General features: G+C 40.2%; 1 protein-coding gene across 3 annotated transcripts in view; it reads right to left on the bottom strand.

Annotated features, from left to right (window-relative positions):
* The window catches only part of CMYA5 (cardiomyopathy associated 5), a 101,321-nt gene that overhangs the window by 43,243 nt on the left and 38,429 nt on the right, over nucleotides 1–19,649 (bottom strand). For 2 of the 3 annotated variants that reach the window (XM_006081277.3, XM_023750426.1), the window contains exons 2-5: nucleotides 9,349–19,417; nucleotides 6,971–7,066; nucleotides 5,400–5,633; nucleotides 3,596–3,618 (exon numbers count right to left, since the gene is read on the bottom strand). In XM_006081277.3, coding sequence (XP_006081339.1) covers nucleotides 3,596–3,618; nucleotides 5,400–5,633; nucleotides 6,971–7,066; nucleotides 9,349–19,417 — 10,422 coding nt within the window. The remainder of the gene's footprint in view (nucleotides 1–3,595; nucleotides 3,619–5,399; nucleotides 5,634–6,970; nucleotides 7,067–9,348; nucleotides 19,418–19,649) is intronic. The other variant, XR_002828165.1, reaches the window with a different exon arrangement.

Genomic DNA, 19,649 nt, shown 5'->3' on the forward strand with positions numbered 1-19,649 from the left:
GCTTCCACATCATGGACTTTTTCACTTGGGTAGCACAGAGCCTTGGCCCTTGCACTTGCTGTGGGAACTTTCTTTTCCCACATGCTTGTATGGTTCCTTTCTCACTTAACTTAGATCTCTGTTCTAATGTTAGCTCCTCAGAGAGGCCGGCCCCGAGTACACTAAACACCGTGGTGCCTATGCCCTCGACCCCTTACTCTGCTGTGTTTTACTTCCTCAAACTTGTCATGACCTATTAGTTTTTGTCTGTCTACTTCACCAGAATATATAACCTACATGCACAAAAGGACTTTGTCTTGTTCCCTACTGCAGTGTAATGGGTAACCTGGCATACAGTAGGCATTTAATAAATATACTTTCAATATATAAGAGGGTAAGAGGGTTTTATTTGGGTGAGAATATCAGGATCTCAGGTCTGACAAATTTTTTATCAATGTGAGAGGAAAAGATTATAAAATATAACTGAAATATTTAGAGTGACTACTGTGTTTACAAGTGTTAGGAATAATAAAATTCACTATCATTTGATTTAGGGGAGATGGTTCCCATAGGGGCTTCAAAGAGGAGGTGATTTTGGACCAAGGGTAAGGAGGTTGCAGACAGAATAGCTTGGATCATAAAGGCATGGAGTTGGGAGAGTATGGCACATTCAAGGGTCAAAGGTGATCCTGGGCTATTCTGAGAATTAGAAAATGGAGACAGAGTTGAAATAGAAAAGCGATTTGTGGTTTGACTGTGAAGAGCCTTTCGGATCCACCAAGAGTTTCCATTGTCTCTTTGAAGGCAGGGAGAGTCCCAGAAGTGTTCGCAAAAGGGAAGTTGAGAAGCATGGCCTGGCAGAGACTGAGGAAGAATCAGAGCAAGTAGACTAGGGAGGTAGTGAGGTCGGTTGAGAGGACTCCATAGTGCTCCAGGCCAGGGAAACATCACAAGCTTAAATTAAGGCCTTGGGGATGCAGAGGGATAAATTATTGAATTAACAGACAATGGTGACTAGTACATATACTAAGGCCACTCAACACATGCCACTGACTAAATGGGGGACTTTTTGTAGCACAAAAACTCTGGTTGTAGACACCTGTCCAGTTTAACATCACTCTATGAAAGGAAAGTGAACATCTTTTTATGAGCAGTGACTCTCTTTCGCATTATTATAACACAAAAGAGCAGAACAGAGAAAATGAATGCTTCCTCTCAATAGGACAGCATTTTCTAAGCAAAATGTGTTTTTCATAATATGCAAATTTTGAATCTAAATAAGCATTCCTTAATTTAAGCACTTTCAGTGTTGAGAAAAGTTTGTTTAGTCTATGAGCACTGCCTTTAGAGATATAACATGAAGGGAGAAAAAGCAGCAAGGTAAAAAACACCAACTAGGTAATTAGCACCTCTCATGGAGAGCAATATTGGTAACACTGCGACCTTGAAGTAGAGGTTGTCTTGAGGACATGAAAGGCTTCTTAGTGACACAATCAGGCTTACCACGTGTGCCCCTACACACGAGCATGTTTAACAGGGTTTTCTTTGATTATATTTCTTTACCAAATCCCAAGTTTTGCTTTTTCCTTTACAGAAAAATAATGGTTATCCCAAGTGGAACCTCCTTTAGGTGACATGCAGCTTTTGCAAAGGTTAATTCACTACCCATTGGACAATGAAATCAAGATTAATTAAAATAACACACAGATGAGCAAGTTTAAGCACAAGACCAAAGAAATAGAATTTAGAATTAAATGGATGTCAATTCAGATTAGCAAGTTAATATTCTAATGTTTATAAAATTTAAAATGTACTATAGTATTTTTTAAAGTAAAAGCATTTGCAAATTTTCATTCACCAAACTTTCCTTCCAATCAATGCCTGCCATGAATGGATGAAATATAAAAAAGCAAATATGTATTGACACTGTCCAGTGTACAAGGAAAGGCACTGTAAATCCATATACTTTTTGGATAAAAATAAGTATCAATAGTATGTAGGAGAAATGTGTTTCCTTTTTAAAACAAAGGAAACTGGGAACAAAGCCTGGGTATCATTTTCTAGACCTGCCTGGGGCAGAAAAGGTAAACAGGCAGATGCCTGGGCCTATCCTGGATGCTCATGCAGTGGATCTGGGGTGGGGCTCTGGGAGCTCTGGTTTAGCAAACTGCACAGCTGGTTCAGGTACAGCCAGTTGGGGAAAAATCACTGAGCCAGAGGACAGACTGTTATAACCCAGAGGTTCTCAACCCTACTGAGCATAAACATCACCCAGGAAGCTTTAAAAATGCCCAGGCTATACCTCAGACCAATTAAACCAGAACCTCAGGAGGTAAGATTCAGGCATCAGCATTTTTATTTTAATATATTTTTATTGTTTTCAGAGAGGAAGGGAGAGGGAGAGAGAGATAGAAACATCAATGATGAGAGAGAATCATTGATTGGCTGCCTCCTGCATGCCCTCCTACTGGGAATCGAGCCCTTGAGCATGTGCCCTTGACTGGAATCAAACCCAGGACCCTTCAGTCCACAGGCTGATGCTCTATCTACTGAGCCAAACCAGACAGGGCTAGGCATCAGCATTTTTAAAGCTCTCTGGGTTATTTTATTTGTAACAGAGCCACTGAAATAAAACCCTTACTGATTAATACAAATATTATTATACAAATTATTTTCTTAAAATGTATTGACATTTTGATATTCTGTTTAAAGGTAAACAAGTTCACCTGTACTATTTTTATTACCTAAAAAAATCAAGTTTCTAATCCAAACCCATTTTTCTATATTTTAATATATCACAAATATAAATTTCTGATTTTACTTTATGATAGTTCACAATCTGGTATTGAAGTAAACTGAAGATAATATTTACAAGATTAGAAATTTACACTAAAGGGGTAAAAAAAGATAAAAGCGTTAGGCACAACCAGGTGAGACCTCAGGTCTTGCTGTGGAACAAAGGGAAAATGTGTCAGATCAGTATCAGCATGTCACTATTAGAAGCTCCAGAAGATAAACACAGATCTGATGTTTTTAGAGACAACATTTCCTAATTTCATGTTAATGCTTTGACTTTTAAAAGAATAAAGAATTTCCCTTAGACTGAGTGCTAAAAACAACAGCAAAAACAAAAATCAAAAGAGGAAGATTCACTTAGGTTAGCTGAGTAGGAAGAGAAGATAAATGCATGCCTATCTTTTGAAGACAACATGAGAGAAGTTCCATTAAAATTACATTAAGTCGTAAAATTATTCAAGGCAGATATGAACGATTTGTTCAAGCACTCATATTTAACTAATAAGTCTAAGGATCTACAAAATGTTCTGTGTGCAGTGACAGGAAAGATGGTCGAGATTAGGTTGGAAAGACAAACTACATCTCAAGTTAAAAACCCATTCTATGATAATTGTTATTTAACTAAAGCACATGCAATTTTCTTTCAACTCTGTCATTTAGCTTTTAAAAGCACTGCATCTAAAAGTGAAAATGCAATAGCTTACTAAAAGTATGTATTTTTTAATTGGCAGCTCGTTTTCTATAAAGCATCAAAACGTTAAAAATAAAGCACAGTCATGCTATTCTCGGGTGCCACTACATTGTGCCATGTTTTATATACCTTTCATTGATTTCCTCAAATGACTTGGGAGGGAATGGGGGGGGGGAGAGAAAGAGAGAGAGAGAGAGAGAGATTGATTAACAACAAAAACCAACCTAGAGAATTAAGGCTAAGCATGTTCTAAAATCACCACTCCTCACCTTCCCCTTGGGTGGCTTCAGCTGGGGCAGCAAGGAAATTAGTGCTGAGAAGGGATGGGGAGGGTGGAGAGCAGGGCAGGGATGGGGGCTTCAGTTCTCAGTTCTGCTCTAACTCTCCACGATCAGCAAGGCCAGCAATGAGTTGCTTAGGCTTTGCTTCTCTCTTCATGAACAAATGGCTTCCAGAATAGAATTCTCTGAAGTAATAAAAATGACTTGAATTTGTTCAATGTGGGATATATACAAAAAATGTAATCAGTAGTTATCTCTAGGTGATACCGTCTCTGCGCTTTTCTATCTTTTCCAAATTTCCTAAAATAGATATATGTCTCTTTTATAAGCAGAAAAAAGCCAATGCTTTCTTATTTACAATTTGTTCTTCTAGACAGAAAAGAAAATATTCTTATCAAACAAAAGTACGGTTCTTAGGGAACACAAAGCACTTTATTAATATTGTACTTCGCAAGAGGTGCCTAATTTTAAAATATTAAAGCTTTGCCTTAATTAAACAGAAAGCACCTGAATGGTTTTCATTGTGTTTGAGGATGCCATGTCCACCTCACTTAAATTTGCCCTGGCTGGAGGTATCCCCAGCGCAAATGAAAAACCTAACATTGACCCACTTTGCCTTGCTCTATCTCCAAACCTTACTGGAGGGCCCGGTGGACCAAAGAGCTTTGAAAGGTAGGCTCCCCACTCACCATTAGATGGTGCTTTCCTTTGGTTGATAATTAGGTTGGGAACTTCCCTCAAGGAAAATATCTCCATTACTCCTGGTTAATCCTGGCTCCATGAAGAGCCGGTATCCTACTGGATGTTCTAGGGCAGTGGTCGGCAAACTGCGGCTCGCAAGCCACATGCGGCTCTTTGGCCCTTTGAGTGTGGCTCTTCCACAAAATACCGACTTCTGCGCATGGGCCACGAAGTTTAAATCACACTGTATGTGCGCGCCCGCACGTGGTATTTTGAGGAAGAGCCACACTCAAGGGGCCAAAGAGCCGCATGTGGCTCGCGAGCTGCAGTTTGCCGACCACTGTTCTAGGGGAATTAGGAGAGCAAAGAGTTGCCTCTGTGGTGCAATTTGGGAATCTTGGTCCACAAGGTACTTGTTTAATTAAGGAATCTGGTCCATAGGAGTACCCTTATAACAACATCCCTGTGTTACCTGAGAGAGGTATCACACTATATCATCCCTTTGCATTCTGAAAGTGAACCAAATGTTACTCTCAGCCACTTGGCGAGGCTCAGAGGGAATGGTCCCTATGAGAGGTCACTTCAGATGAGGGAGTGGGAGTGGAGAGGACAGGCCCAGGGGCCAGCATGATGATGCCAGGCCCCCAAAGGGAGCATGGCATGAATAAGATTCACAGGCTGCTTTTCTTCCTCCCTCTTAGAAGGTGACCAACCCACTGTGACGAACAGATGAGGCTGTGCCCTGACTTCCATGCATCCTGCAGCTGGATAGTGTGCTAAGGAATTGCTGGGCCTTTTCCGTAGGCATCCGGCATGCCCCAATAATTTTTATAATGTCGAAACTATATAAAAGAAAAACCCCCACACAGGTATATAAATGATCTTAGGGAATATTGAAAATTACAATTTTACAAGTAGACCTGGGCCAGAGTGGGTGTGAGGTGTTTGGGCCTGTTTTGATCGGTGCTTACACTCAGGAAAACGGTCTCATCGAGCTCCTCTGCTTCTCTCACTATGGTCTCCAGGGTGTCCTTGGCAGCATCCATGCTCTGCAGAAAGCGGACCATCTGGTCATGCAGGAACTCCATCTTCTTTTTCTTCACTTCCTCAAAGCTCTGGGCCTTCTCATCATACTGTGCTAAAACCTTCTTCATCATCTCCTCGTTCTGTTCTTCTAGCTTTTTCTCATTTTTACTACAATTTTCCTAAAACAAAACAAAATTCTGAATGAAATGAGAAGCGCATGTCTTTTTTTTTTTAAAGAGAAACACCAGCCTTTTAAAGAATTGACCTCAGGCATTCTGGTCAGGGAATCACAGATTATGCGCACAGTCTAAATTTCCAACCCACCAACCCCCCTTTGACATAGTTAGCTCTGCAACAGATTTCACTGTAAGAGCATCCTCAAGAAGGATTTAGTTAATGAAAATACACAGAAAGATATGTGCATGGAAGTCTTCCCCATCGGCATTCCCACATGGTAAAACTTGAAAATGGCATCACAATGAATGAAGATTCATGGCCTTCAGGGAGTGGCGAGGGTTTTGTGCCACTTTCACCACTCCACTAAAATCATAATGTGAGGAAGGGGCAGCCAGGATATTGGCTATGATGCTACCTTCATACATGCTCTCCAGGAAGGAGGTGCTTCCTCCACAGTAGGAGAAACTTGATTGCCTATCTGAACAAACCCAGATGCCAGGCTGTCCTCATGAGATGGCTGGTGATAAGGTGATCATATAATTTACTGTTTACACGGGACACTTTGGTAGGGGTGGGGACAAAAAAATAATTAGCTGTTATTAATTGAGCTATCACTGGAGTTAAGCAGACTTTTCACAAGCAAACTAGGACACAGAGCTGCTCTAGTAATAGAAAAACTGTGCACCAGCCTTCTGCAGGGGCCCCTTGCCACTCCTGATTGACGAGTATGCTTGGGCCACCTTTGCATATGGATGGAGTGTTGCTACACCTGCCCTTCACTTCAGAGGGAGCTGGGGCCAGCAGCTGGGAGGGCATGAACTCATCAAAGACAATGGTACCATGAGAAACACTCATTTATGAGGGCATGGGACATTGGGCAATGACTTAGAGCATTTCTGCAGAGCTAGCCTAGGGAAAGGCAGGATGGTGGAGCAAATAAGAACTTGGACCTGAATTCAAACCTTGTCTCTTAACATATGACCTTGGGTAATATACTTAACACTAAGTCTCAGTTTTTTATCCATAATAGGGGAACAATAATAACATCTATTTCACATGGTTATTATGAGGATTAAATTGGCTAAGCACGTAAAGCATTTGCCTTATTGCCGTAAGTGCCCAATAAATGTGTATGTGTTTTTAAGGGCTAATCACTTACCTTTAGACAGAAAGTAGTAGTCTCACTGATTACACACAGACGGAAGACTTAATGGAAAAAAATCAACAACGGCATACAACACATGCACACAAACCCAACTCAGATTCTTCTAGAACAGAATAATGAACTTGTGATGCCATGAACAAACCAGGTAAAAGTTAAAGGGATATAGGAACTTACCTCAATGGTGTTAAAAAAGGATTCTATCTCACTAACAAAGGCTTCAATCCTTAAGGACTTTTCTTGTAAATTTTCTAGAAATTCTGCTAATTGAACCTGAAGAAAAGAATTAAGATATCCTTAGTATATGACATTTGATTTATTTTTTGTTTGTTTTTTCTTTCTTGTCTCTTTTAATATTTTTGTTTGCTTTGGGTGTGTGTGGTGTTTGTTTTTTAGTACATGACATTTGAGAACTTTAAGAGGTGAGTTCAATTTCCTTATAAATTTAGTATGTAGAGGTAGAGGTTTACTATAACATGTTCACCAACAAATCAGTTTTTAAATTTTCATGCTGTTTCATCTAAATTGACTATAGATAATTCTGTACAATAAACAATTAGGAGATTTATGAGTGAGAGCAACCCAAAGACAATGTATTTTCTCGTAAAAGAGGAAGGACTTCTTGGTAAGTTGGTGAGTTCAAAGAATACTTGTTTTAGTGGGCTTTGGATTTGAATGATTTCTCCTTAGCAAGGCCTCAATTTTTATATATTGCCTTTCTTCTAATAGCGGGCTTTTTGCTGAATTGACCTAACTTACATGAGTAGCCTTATCCCATTTGTGCCAATGGCCTCAGGTGAGCCTGGAGCACCTGAACCTGAGAAGTAATCAGAGTGTCACCAGGCCAGAAATCTATATATCAAATGATAGAAACTATCTACTAAAAAGGCCTAAAGGTTCTAATGCTCCCCAAAGGGTTAAAATACTCAAGGGGTGACTGCCAATTAGAAATGCATGGGTGATGGGGGAAGATGGTACCTACTTTAGCTGTAGTTATAACCTTAGCTGTAATCTATCCTGCTAAACTTGACAAGTAACACAGAAACACAGAGCTTCAGCTGCCTGATTCATTATCCACAGAATAAATGGAGAAATGACACTGATGGAAGCCCCTCAGGATCTGGACTCTGCTTCCCTCTCCAGCCCCTGACTCTTCTCCATAAGCCTCCAGGCTCCAATCACACAAGCCCATGATTCCTTAGACTCTTTCTCACCTATGTGCCTTTTCATATGGGATTTCCTATCTCTAGAATGACCTCCCTAACCTTGTTTGCTGGCAATTATTTAAGAGTGACCTAACTGAATAATCATATTAAAAACTGTTACCATTAGGAAGTTACTGAGCCCAACAACATAGATATACAGCCAAGAACATGAACTCTAATGCCAGACAGACCTGGGTACCAATTCTAATTTTGTCTTCCATGACCTTGGGCAGATCACTTAAACTATCTGAGCCTATTCATGATCTGCAAATAGAAGATATCTTGTATATAAAGAACACAGTGCCTGGCACAGAATAAGTGTTCAATTCTTCTTATTATTTGCATTTTTAGATCTGGCCACTGTAGAAGATGAATCAAAGAGACAAGAGTAGGAATTCCACCTAGAAGGCTATTCAAAGGTAGACGGAATCTCAAAGATTAAACAGCTTATTTCTAGTAGTATCTCTGGGGAAGTAGAGTATTATAGTCACATACATAACAATATGTATTGTGACTAACTTTTTAACATCATAAGGATATGTGTTGTGATAACTTTTGAACATCAGAAATCTACAGACATAGCTAGGTTTTCCATTTCTAGCATAAATTTGATAAAGAGGAAATATGGAGAAAACTAATTTAAAATATGTTACTCTCTATTTTATAAAACTTGCAATAAAATTGCTCACTGTAATGTAAATGTGTATTTTAAAGGATGATATTGTAGGTAACAGAAAATAAACTGTTTTATGCACAAAAGTATATTTTAATTTAAAGTCATCTGGCTTTTTTGGATAATGTTAAGACCCTTCAAAGGCAGTGACCCTGTGTTATTTATCTTGGTATCCCCAGAATCTAGAAAAATACTTGGCACATTGTGTATACATAATAAATGTTTGTCAACTGAACTTAACTAAATGCCTGGGGAAATGTTCTTAAGTTTTCTTTCAGACTGTTATGCCTAAAGATGAATGTGTCAAATACTGATCATTTTTTAAATTGAGAAAATATGAAAACAAATTACATTTATACAGGGGTGGGCAAAAGTAAGTTTACAGTTGTATTACAGATACATAATACAATAATCCTATATAATAAAAGCCCAGTGACCGAATGGCAGAACAACTGGAACAACCAGAACAACTGCGGTCCCTCGCCCTGGCCAGCTCCACCCCCGATCAGCCCCCATCGAGGCGGGCCGACTGGACCCCACCAGTGCATGAATTCATGCACCAGGCCTCTAGTTAATAAATAATAACACAAGAATAAACTTTCACATACAACTGTAAAACTATTTTTCCCCACCCCTGTATGTATTATTATGTACTTAATGCTTTAAAATCTATTTACCTTTACAACACTTATTGCTGTATCAAGCGTTGAAACCTCATGGTCTTTGTGGGTACCAAATATCTTGTCAACAGCAGAAATTGGGCTTTTACAAGTATAGCAATACGTGTCAATCTGGGACTTTTTCGCTTCTTTTTGCTCCTTCTCAGTTACTAACTCTGATGATAATTGGTCTTCTGTCCTCTCTCTGCCCAACTCGTTCTGTTCAGAAGACATACTTTGTTCCACCTCACTCACAAATTCATTCCCACTGATGTGTTCAAAGGATTCCTTTCCCTGAGATAACACATCTTCAGGCATGGATTCTGAATACAGTTCTTCTGACAAAGTGTCTTGAGTAACTACTTCATAATTCAGAGATTCAGCAAACTCATATTCATCCTGGACAGGGCTACTGCGGAGCCTATCTTCACTTGGCTCCGGTAGGACCATTATTTGAGGTTCTACTTGCAGCGTTTCTTGAACACAAGTTGCACCAGATGTAAATTCTTCCTCTGGGAAGGACACTTGTACTGGGACATTCAGAATGACCTCTGGATTTGCATTTGCTGCTTCGTTACCCTGAGTGCTTGTTTCATCTCTGCTCTCCAGAACATGAGGGGTATCTTCAAATGGAATCGCATAGCTTATCTTCTGGGTAACCACTTTGACTTCCTCAGTGATGGGAGCTTTCCTCTGTGTATCTACATTGTCAAGGGTCTCCACATGGCCTACTGGTTCTCCCTCCCTGTAAGAAGCTTTCTGTTCCTCTTCTAGACTCCTTTCCCCCCAAATAGTTGTAAACCTCGCCCCAATTTCCCTTTCTGCTGCTATTAGTTGGTATGAATCATCCTTACCAACTGATTTTCCTTCCAGACCTTGGTCTTGGTCCTTTTCCATTACAGATGTGTCATGAAGAATGTCATCTTTGAGTATATACTTCTCAAAATATATTCCTGTTCCATCATCAGTGTCAGAATTTTTGCTTGGAAATGATGCCTCAGAATTCACACTGTCACCTTCAGAAGCTGTCTCTCCTTCCTTCTTTTTCTCTCCAACTGCTTCTTCATACAGATCCTTGTATAAAAATGCAAGTGCAGGTGGTTCCTCCAGAAGTTCAGGATTAATGGCTTTAGCTGTGGTAGGAAATATCGGGGTTCGTGACAAAACTCCTTCATCTGTATCAAATAAGGGCATCCCAGGTGACTTGGAGTCCACATCTCTATTTGTGCTCTTTGAAGAATCTCTGTCAGCTGATTTTTGGATAACCACAGACTTTTGGGTCTCTGAGTGAGATAATTTGCTGTAGTCCTTTTCCAGTCCATAAAAACTTTCATCTAACTTCACCAAGTCATACTCATGTTCTAGGGCACTTTCCTCTGAACTTTCTGGGAAAGAGACAGCTTCTTCTGTAACTTCCTTTGAGAGTTTCACCTCAACATTTAATTTCCCTGAAGCTTTCTGTATTTCTGTGTCTGGGGAGATGTTATAATCAATCAACGTATATTTTTCAAAATAATCCTCTTCACCGGGAACTGTGGGCTGATTAAAGGCTAAATCACCAGTTTCTGAATCTGTGGCTATTTCCTCTTTTGTTTCATGAGTTTCCTTTTGTTTATTTTCTTTCAAAGATGTAACTTTTTTATCAGAATCTAGCTTACTCTTTAATGTTTTATGGCAAGCAACTGCCTCACTATCACCAGGGAAGGGCAGAGTTTTAAGTGAGGCCTTCTCTTCCAAATATTCTAACTTATCTTGCATTTGTTCACTTTCTTCCTGATCAACCGAAGATATAAATGCCGGAGCATGGATATTCAATATCTCACAGCCTTCAGAAATGATACTGAAGGCACTCTTTTGATCTTCTGAAAGTCCAGCTGGCTTACTAGTCATTGTAAATTCTTCTTCAGGCTCCCTGGATATTTTATTGGCATTGGTTGTTGATGCATTTCTTATAAATTCAGCATAGTTGCTGCTTGCTGGAGAGTGTGGTTCATTTACACGGGCAGCTCCTACAGCCCCCAAGTGGTGCTTTGAAACAAGTACAGGTTGTTTAGACATTTCAGATGTTTGTACTTTAGATGTTTGAATAGTATGGACTGTATGCCTATCTGGAGTCAATTCTTGTTTCTTCTCGGTACTAATTTCTTGATTCTTTATGGTACTAATTTCTGGAGAAGCCTCTGAAACAAGTGTTTGTGGTTTCACAGATGACAACAAAGATGGCGGTGTTTCTAAGCTCTTTGATTCTTTAGAGGGAGATCCTTGTTTTATATTATCTTTTGTACTATCTACTGAACCACCTTTTGACAGCTCTGACACTGTGACCTGTCCCTTTTTTTCATTGTGACTTGCCATATCCCTGCTTGATTTCTCCAATACCAGATTTCCTTCCTTAGGAAAGGAGTGGCCATCTAGTTCATCACGATAAGGAAGCTCCACTGGAGGGAAAGTCTTGGTTTTCTCCACCAACACTTTACTTTCTTCTAATAGAGATGGCTGGGTTCCTACTACCTTTGTTTCCCTGATTTCTGGGTGAGTCTCTGAGATCATGGTTTCTGATTTTTCAATAGTTAATGTCGTTTTAACTAATGAAAATGGTTGAGTTTCACCCAAAGAACGACTTAAAGAGTCATCTGATTTTTCAGGCATAGTCCTGGCTATATTCACAGAATAAGGCTGAATCTCCTGCTGCTTCTTTCCTTCTGAAAATGCTTGTAGCTGCTTTACTTTTTCTTTTCCTTTCTCCTCCTCAGTAATTTTGTGTCTTTCTTTGTAGTCTTCATTTTGACAGACTTGCTGCAGCACAGCAGCAGCTTTTGATTCTTCCAATTTAATATGGGGAGATCCATGTGTAATTGGTGTCTCTTCTATTTCATTATTATATCTTAACTCTAATGGGGTCACAGTTTCTTGTTTTTCTGCCAGCACCTTCTTTTCTGCCAAGGAATATGATCTGATTTCCAAGTTATCTTTCTCCTCAGTTGGGCTAACAGATCTGAGTTTTACTTCCTCTTCAGAAATTTTCAGGGAAGTAGGTTTTGGCATTTCTTTCGTTAGTCTGTCCTCACCAAGATTAATTAAACTGCCTTTAGAGTTTTCTGGCAAAATTATTAACTCTGGCTTCTCTGATTCCCTCGTATTTTCACTTGTGAAGCTAGATGAAATTGATTTTGGCTGTTGTGTCACCTTATCTACTGCATCAGATGAAAAGAGTGAGTTTTCTTTTTGATCACTTCTTGGCTCTTCCTTAAGAATAGAAATATTCCATTTAGATGGAGAAGAGATTTCTGGCTTCTGGGCTCTTTTATTATCAGGGACATTTTTGGCTTCTTCCATAATAGATTTCTCACCCATCGGAGAATAAGATTGAATTCCAAAATGTTCCTCACTATCAACAGAAGTAACTACTGAGTTTAGGTCCATTTCTTTCTTCCCACGATCTTCACTGGACACCTCAAAGTTGGATTCTGGCTGCTGTAAAACTTCTACATTTGATGAAAGAGTAGGCTTTTCTTTAAAGTCTTGACCTTCCTCAGATTTAACTAAAGTACCTCTGGATTCTTCAGCAGTTATGAGTTTTGCCTCTGGTAGCAGTTGACCAGCTGGTTTCTCAGTTGCATTCAAGTCAGCGGGAGCTGTTCCTTTAGGCTCTATCACAGTCGCTGCTTTTTCTATAGATGGACTTGGTTGAGTTTCTAAATCTTCTTTTTCAGCAACTTTATTATCTGGAGTGCTTGATCTAAAAAACAAATTGGACATCCATGATGTGAAAGATGAAATTCCTTTCTTTTTCTTTTCTTCAGAATGGCCTGGTTTAACTGCCTTTGGCTGCTCAGGCAGCTTTTGTGTCACCTCAGGTGATTCTGGGGGCTGAGGTTCTTTATTTTCTAGGATTGAGGTTTTTATTTGTGTGGATATTTTCATTCCAGATGTTGGTATCCCTCTCTCATTAGTATCATCTACAACTTTTGCCTGATCCATTTTTGATTCTTCCAATTGCTTCTCTCCAGGTAAAGGAGATACACTCCTGAGTGCTTCTTTTTTATTGCCCACCACAGGTTCTGCATCTTCTGCCAGGAAAGGAGCTGCTTTGGCACGAGAGGGAATTGTTTCTGACTTGACCTGTTCCATGGATGGACCAGACACTGGTTTCTGGAGGATTCTTTCAGAAGGCAGTTTGACTTCTTCCTGGCTGTCTTTGCAAGGTCTAGAAAACTCTGTGTTTGCTTTTTCCAACACTGAACTTTCACTCCTCGTGAAAGAAAAGACCTGCTTCCCCTCTGCTTCGTTTCTCTCCACATTTCCAGTTGGAAAGAAAGATTTTGTTTGGGGGACCAGCTTTATTTCTTCAGAAGATGTTTTAGTTGATAAGATCTCTACATTACCACTGGGGATATCATGAGTAGTTACTGGTTCTTGTAATGATAAGTGAGGTTCTTCAGCAGAATGTGGCAGAATCTGCTTTCCAGTTTCATACGCACGGTCTTTACTCGACAAAGCAGCCTTGGGCTGCCCCGTCTCCAGATCAGTGCTGCCAGAGGAACCCAGTTGCACAGATCCCAGTACTCTTTCTTCACGATGACTTGCCAGATCTCTTTCTGGCTTTTCCAGAATCAAGTTTTCGTCCTCTGGAGAAATAAGGGCCTCTCTCATTTGTGTTTCTTTAACATCTGCACACTCGGTTGTCAAGAATGATTTTGATTCTTCCAAAGGCAAATTCTCTTTCATAACTGCAAGCTGTTTAATACCCAAATCTTGTTTAGCCACAAAAGATGTGCTTACATCAGGTACTTTAACAGCCTGATCTGAGTAAAGTGTGTTTTCAGGCTTCTCTTGTTCCATAAGGCGGTCAGAAGAAACCATCTTTGATGGTTTCATTATACTCTGGGATACAGGGAATGAATGTGTTTGGTCTGTTTCTTCTTTTAGTGTAGTTACAGCATCTCCTGTCACTTGTGCCTTCAAATTTCCTGTTGGCAGTAATGAGCTTATTTCTTGTTTTTCCCCCTTTTTAAAGTCAACTGAATGGCTCAACTCTTTTGATAATCCTTCTAAAGTGAAAGTGTATGGCTGAAGTTCTTCAGGGTTGTCTCCTTCAACCAAAGAGGTAAATGCTTCTTTTGACCCTAAGCTGACTACATTAGGAGAGACAGACTTAATTTCTTGGTTTGGAGGTTTCTCCTTAAGGTATGATGAAACCTTTGAAATTTCAGGCACTGTGGTTGACACATGAAGTTCCCTGTCTTCTTCTTCTCCTCTGCTCCTAAGCTCAGCAAGGCCCTTTCCTAAGACAGAACCCCCTGTTTCAGTCATGGGCGATTTTATTTGTTTTGAGTCCATAGATCCACTTTGCCTACCTAAACCACCAGCATTTGGTAATTCTGATATTTGGCGTGGCTTGTCTTTCTTCACAGGTTCCAAAGAGAGCTCTGCCAGAGCGAGACCCTGTTTTTCTGACAGAAAATCTCCCTGAGCTGTAGAAGATGTGTCCATTGCCTGTTTGCTCTTATCATCACTGACGGTTGGTAATGTTGGAGCTAAATCTTCTGACACTAAAGTTTCCAATTTGGGAGAAGAACTTGCCATTTTCTCAGTTTTGCCTTTTGGAACTTCATGTTTGGGTGCAGGTGACACATTTTGTGAGAAAGGAAGTTCAGCTTCTTTTTTCTTTATCTCACCACCTAGGTTGACTGAAAGCCCTGACACCTCTGAGGCAGACACAGAATTCTTTTTCTGTGGTAAGGCCAAAGGTTCAGAGTCAAGGACTGTAGAAAATGAAAGACCTTGTTTGTTTTCCACTCTTGCATCCTTAGATACATCTGCATGCTGAGAAGACAGTGTTTTGGTTACTGGCAACCCAGGTTTAACTTCTTCAGTTTCTACCTTTGACAAAATAGTATGCTCTGATATAGAGGATATGCTTGGAGGTGAATCCAGTTTAATTTCCTTCTCTGCTTCTGACCAAGTTGGATGTTTGGATGCAACAGTTTCAATATGAGGAGAGCTAGCTTTAATTGCTATCTTTCCTTCGTCTATAAGGAGTAATTGCTCATCCATAGATGTTACCGATGGTGGCAAACCACTTTCTAATTCACGCTTTCCTACAGTTAAGACTGAATGTTCTATAGGGGTAGTAAGAGGTAACTCTGTTGGGATTTCTTCTTTTGCTAATTTGGTTAAGTTTGAATCATGCTTAGCTAGAGAGGTTGTGGTTATTGAAGAACTGGGTTCAATTTCTTTCTTTCTTTCTTCTGAAAATTCTGGTGCAGATGGTCCAGGTTCAACTTCCTTTTCCACTCCTGGTGAAGCTGAACGAGGCACTCTAGGTACACCAATTATTTTGGAATCGTGTTTCACTTCCGTCTTCACTGCTGATAACCTCTCAGGCCCAGATAAAGGTGGTTCTTTTAGAGGTGAATATGGTTTTATTACTTCAGGCTCATTCTCTGAAAATATTCTCTGTTCTAGTTCAGATGTCACAGTTGGAGCTAAATTGAATTTGACATCCTTCTTTGGCTCATCTACCAAGTCAGACAGAGTGGAAAATTTCATTCCAGACCCTGGAACATTTGGAGGCTGAGGTTCCATTTCTTGATCCTGTGATACATGTGCTGCAGCTTCTTGAGAATCAGGCAAAATTTCTTCCTTACTTTTAACTTTAAACAAAGCCATCTGTTCATTTGCAGCTTTTGGAGTGAGCAATGCTTTGGTTTCTTGTTCTTTCTTAAGTGCATGGACTGAATCAGGTGAAACTGAATACTGAGATGAAGGTGAAACAGGTTTGGTTTCTTCCTTTACTGTGGGTGATTCTGCAGGTACAGAAACAGGTGTTGCAGCTACTGATGAACTAGTCTTAATTTCCCCCTTCTCTAATTCACTGGTTAAATGCGGTGGAATCAAATCTTCAGACTCAGGTTCTAAAAATGCCTGAGTTACCTTTTTCTGTAATGAAATAAGATATTCAGACACAGATGTTGAAAATGTTTGAGCATCTGCTTCCTCTGCTTTATTTGGCAGACTCAACTCTCCAGATGCAGACATCGGAGGGGAAGGTTCAGCTTGTTGCTTCTGTGATGAACTGAGATGCTCAGGTACTGGTGTAGCAGCTGTTGATTCAATTTCTTCCTCGTCTGCTTCTGAAAAGCAGGAATATCCTGAAGCAGATACTGCAGGTAACAGTGAATCAGGCTCAATTTCATTTTTCTTTGTTTCTGGGATTCTATATGGTGGGACTGAAACTTGTGACGCTGAGTCTGGAGAAAAAAGTTCAGCTTCTTCAGTGTCTTCATCAGACAAAATGGTGTGTTCTGATGGTGATGTTAAACATATTGGAGATTCACACTCCAATTCTCTTCTCTCTGTTTCCTGAGTTGCATAGGGTGGGAATGAGAACTCTGACACAAATGCAGAGTCTGGAGAAAAAGGTTCAACATCTTCTTGCTCTTCTTCAGAATAATTCACGGGTGAAGAGACACCTTTTAGATTTAAAGGGGATCTGTGGACAATTTCTTCCTCCTGTGACTCAGGTGTTGCATGTGGTGGTACTGAAAATTCAGAAGCAGCAGTGGAAGAGGGTGTGTACCGATCCATTCCTACTGTCTCCTCCTCTGATGGAATCACGTGTTCAGATGGGGTGGCTGAAAGTGGTGGGGCTTGGTATTCAGAAGGCATTTCAGTTGTGGATGGGGGGAGAGAGTGTTCAGCCACAGAGGCCACATCTGGGGAATACAGCCCAGTGTCTTCCTTCTCTTCTTCTGACAAAGTAATGTGCTCAGAAACACCTTTTGATTTTAAGAGAGATGCATCATCAATTATTTTCTTTGGAATTTCCTGTGTTACATTTGGTGGAACTATATATTGGGAATTCAATGTTGAATCTGGTGTGAAATGCTCATTTCCTAGTTCCTCTTCCGATAGGACCACATGTTCAGAAGGAGTGGCTGAAAGTGGTGGGGCTTGGTACTCAGAAGTCACCTCAGCTGTGGATGGAGGGAGAGAGTGTTCAGCCACAGAGGCCACATCTGGGGAATACAGGCCAGTGTCTTCCTTCTCTTCTTCTGACAAAATCATGTGCTCAGAAACACCTTTTGACTCTAATGGGAACTTATGGTCAATGTTCTTCAGTGACTCTTTTGTTGCCTGTGATGGAATTGAATATTCAGAAGCAGATGTGGAATCTGGTGTGTAATGCCCACTTTCTGCGGCCTCTTCTCCAGACACTGTTGAAAACAGTGGGGATTGGCATTCAGAAGTCTTCTCAGTTATAGATGGTGAGAGAGAGTGTTCAGATGCAGAGGCCGAATAAGGCTCAAATTCCTCATTCTCCTCCTCTGACAAAACTGCATGTTCAGATGTAGCTTTTACAATGGATTGAGAAACTGGCTCAACTTCTTGCTTCTCTAGTTCATGGTTCATATCCTGTGGGACTGAGTGCTCTGATACGAAAGCAGAGTCAGTGGAAACAGACTCATTTTCTTCTATTTCTTCCTCAGACAAAGCAACATGTTCAGGTGTTGATGTTGTCAGTGATGGTAGAATGGGCTCCTCTTCTTTCTGCTCCACTTCAGGGGCCAAGTGGGGTGGCAAGGGCTTCTCAGAAACAGATGGACTTTCTGGGTAATCAAGTTCTATGATCTCTTCCTCCACTAAATGAGAATCTTCAGGTTCAGGGGTAGCAGCTATTGGTACAGAAGTCTCTATTTCTTCTTTCTCTGACACTAAGTGTTCAGAAAGAGAAATGGGTGGCTCAGGCACGTTTTCTTCCTTCTCTCCTTTGACATCGAGCTGAGGAGAGGTCAGTTGTTCAGAGACTGGTTCTGCCCTTTCTGGTGAAGTCAGATCTAATTCTTCTCTCTCTGGGCCAATGTCTTCCTGGATAGATGCTGCCAGACCTGGTGCACCTGTTTCCAGAGAATCCTTCTCTGCCTCCGGTGAAACGGAATGGTCAGTAGAATATACGTCTTCCTTCTTTACCTCATCCATGAAAGGTGGTGAGACTAAAGATTCAGGTTCTGAAGGTACAATTTCTTGTGAATCAGGCTCGAATTTTTCCTTTGCTGTTTCCAGGAATGCAGTTGCAGATGTATCAGGCATAAGAGAGGAAGGCTCCATTTCATGGGGTTTTGCTTCAACACCTGGCTGTTGTGGCACTGACTGGGGAGGGCTGCGCTGTGTTTCCTCTGCTGTGTCATTACTTCTGTAAGAGGAATCTGTGTGCTTGGCAGCAGAAGCGGCCTTCAGGGAAGAATCCGGGTAAATTTTCTTTTGGTCTTCTCGACTGAATAAGGAGGTATGGGACTTTGATCCTTTGGAGAGAGCACCTCTCCAGGGTGAAGTAAGCTCTTTTCCTTTATCATCTTCTATGCTTTGGCCTACTAATTTGCCTGTTTTAGAAACTATATTAGAATCACGATTGCCCATATCTGGCTCTAGGCTAACGGATGCATCTTTCCCCTTCCTATAATGTATTTCTTTAATTACATAACCCTTTGGCAATGTCCCATAAAATTGTAGAGGAATTAATTCTTCTTTAACTGAATTAAACATCTTAATTTTATATTGTACTGTTCCTATGTAGACTGGCCGTAACACTAACGGCTTGTGTTCTTTGTATATTGCCCCAGTAATAGGAGGTGTATTTGAGGTGGTCTTCTTTTTTCTCATTGTATCATAACTGCCACTAGATAACTTCTCATTCTGGGTATTTAGTACCTGGCTTTCTGAAATTAAAGGACTATCTTTTTTGTTTGCTGGAACATCTTGGGTTTCAAAAGAATTTCTTTTTTTGTTGCCTTTCCGACGCAACGATGGTGAGCCATGCTTTGATTTAGATGTTCTTTTCCGGGCCTTTTTAACTTCATCCACAATAAAGGAAACATTCCCTGCAGTAGAATTTATAGTTGACCCTTCCAGACTACATACGCCAGACGTCTGACTTTCTTCCGAAGCCCAAGGAGTGGAAGACCTACTTGAATTTGTTTCCCAGGTTATTCCACTATCTTCCCGTTGAACTGTCACCATGGAAAAGGAGGGGTCAGATATAATACACTTCTCCTTGGTCTTGCCCTCTTCATCCTGGTCTGATAATCTACAGTAAAAAATAATAATATTAATAATCACATATATTATAATAAAAACATTATATTAATTACTTATAATAAGTAAATATCATACATTTACCAGCTAAAGTATTAATGTGAAATTAAAATATAGAAATAAATTTACCACCCATATCAAAAATAGAGAAGTATACAAAATAAAGTTCAAAAATTGTCAAATATAACACATCCTAGACTGAAATGAATCAATATCCTCAAACT

Source organism: Myotis lucifugus, unplaced genomic scaffold, assembly GCF_000147115.1.
Source record: "Myotis lucifugus unplaced genomic scaffold, Myoluc2.0 scaffold_0, whole genome shotgun sequence".
Lineage (NCBI taxonomy): Eukaryota > Metazoa > Chordata > Mammalia > Chiroptera > Vespertilionidae > Myotis > Myotis lucifugus.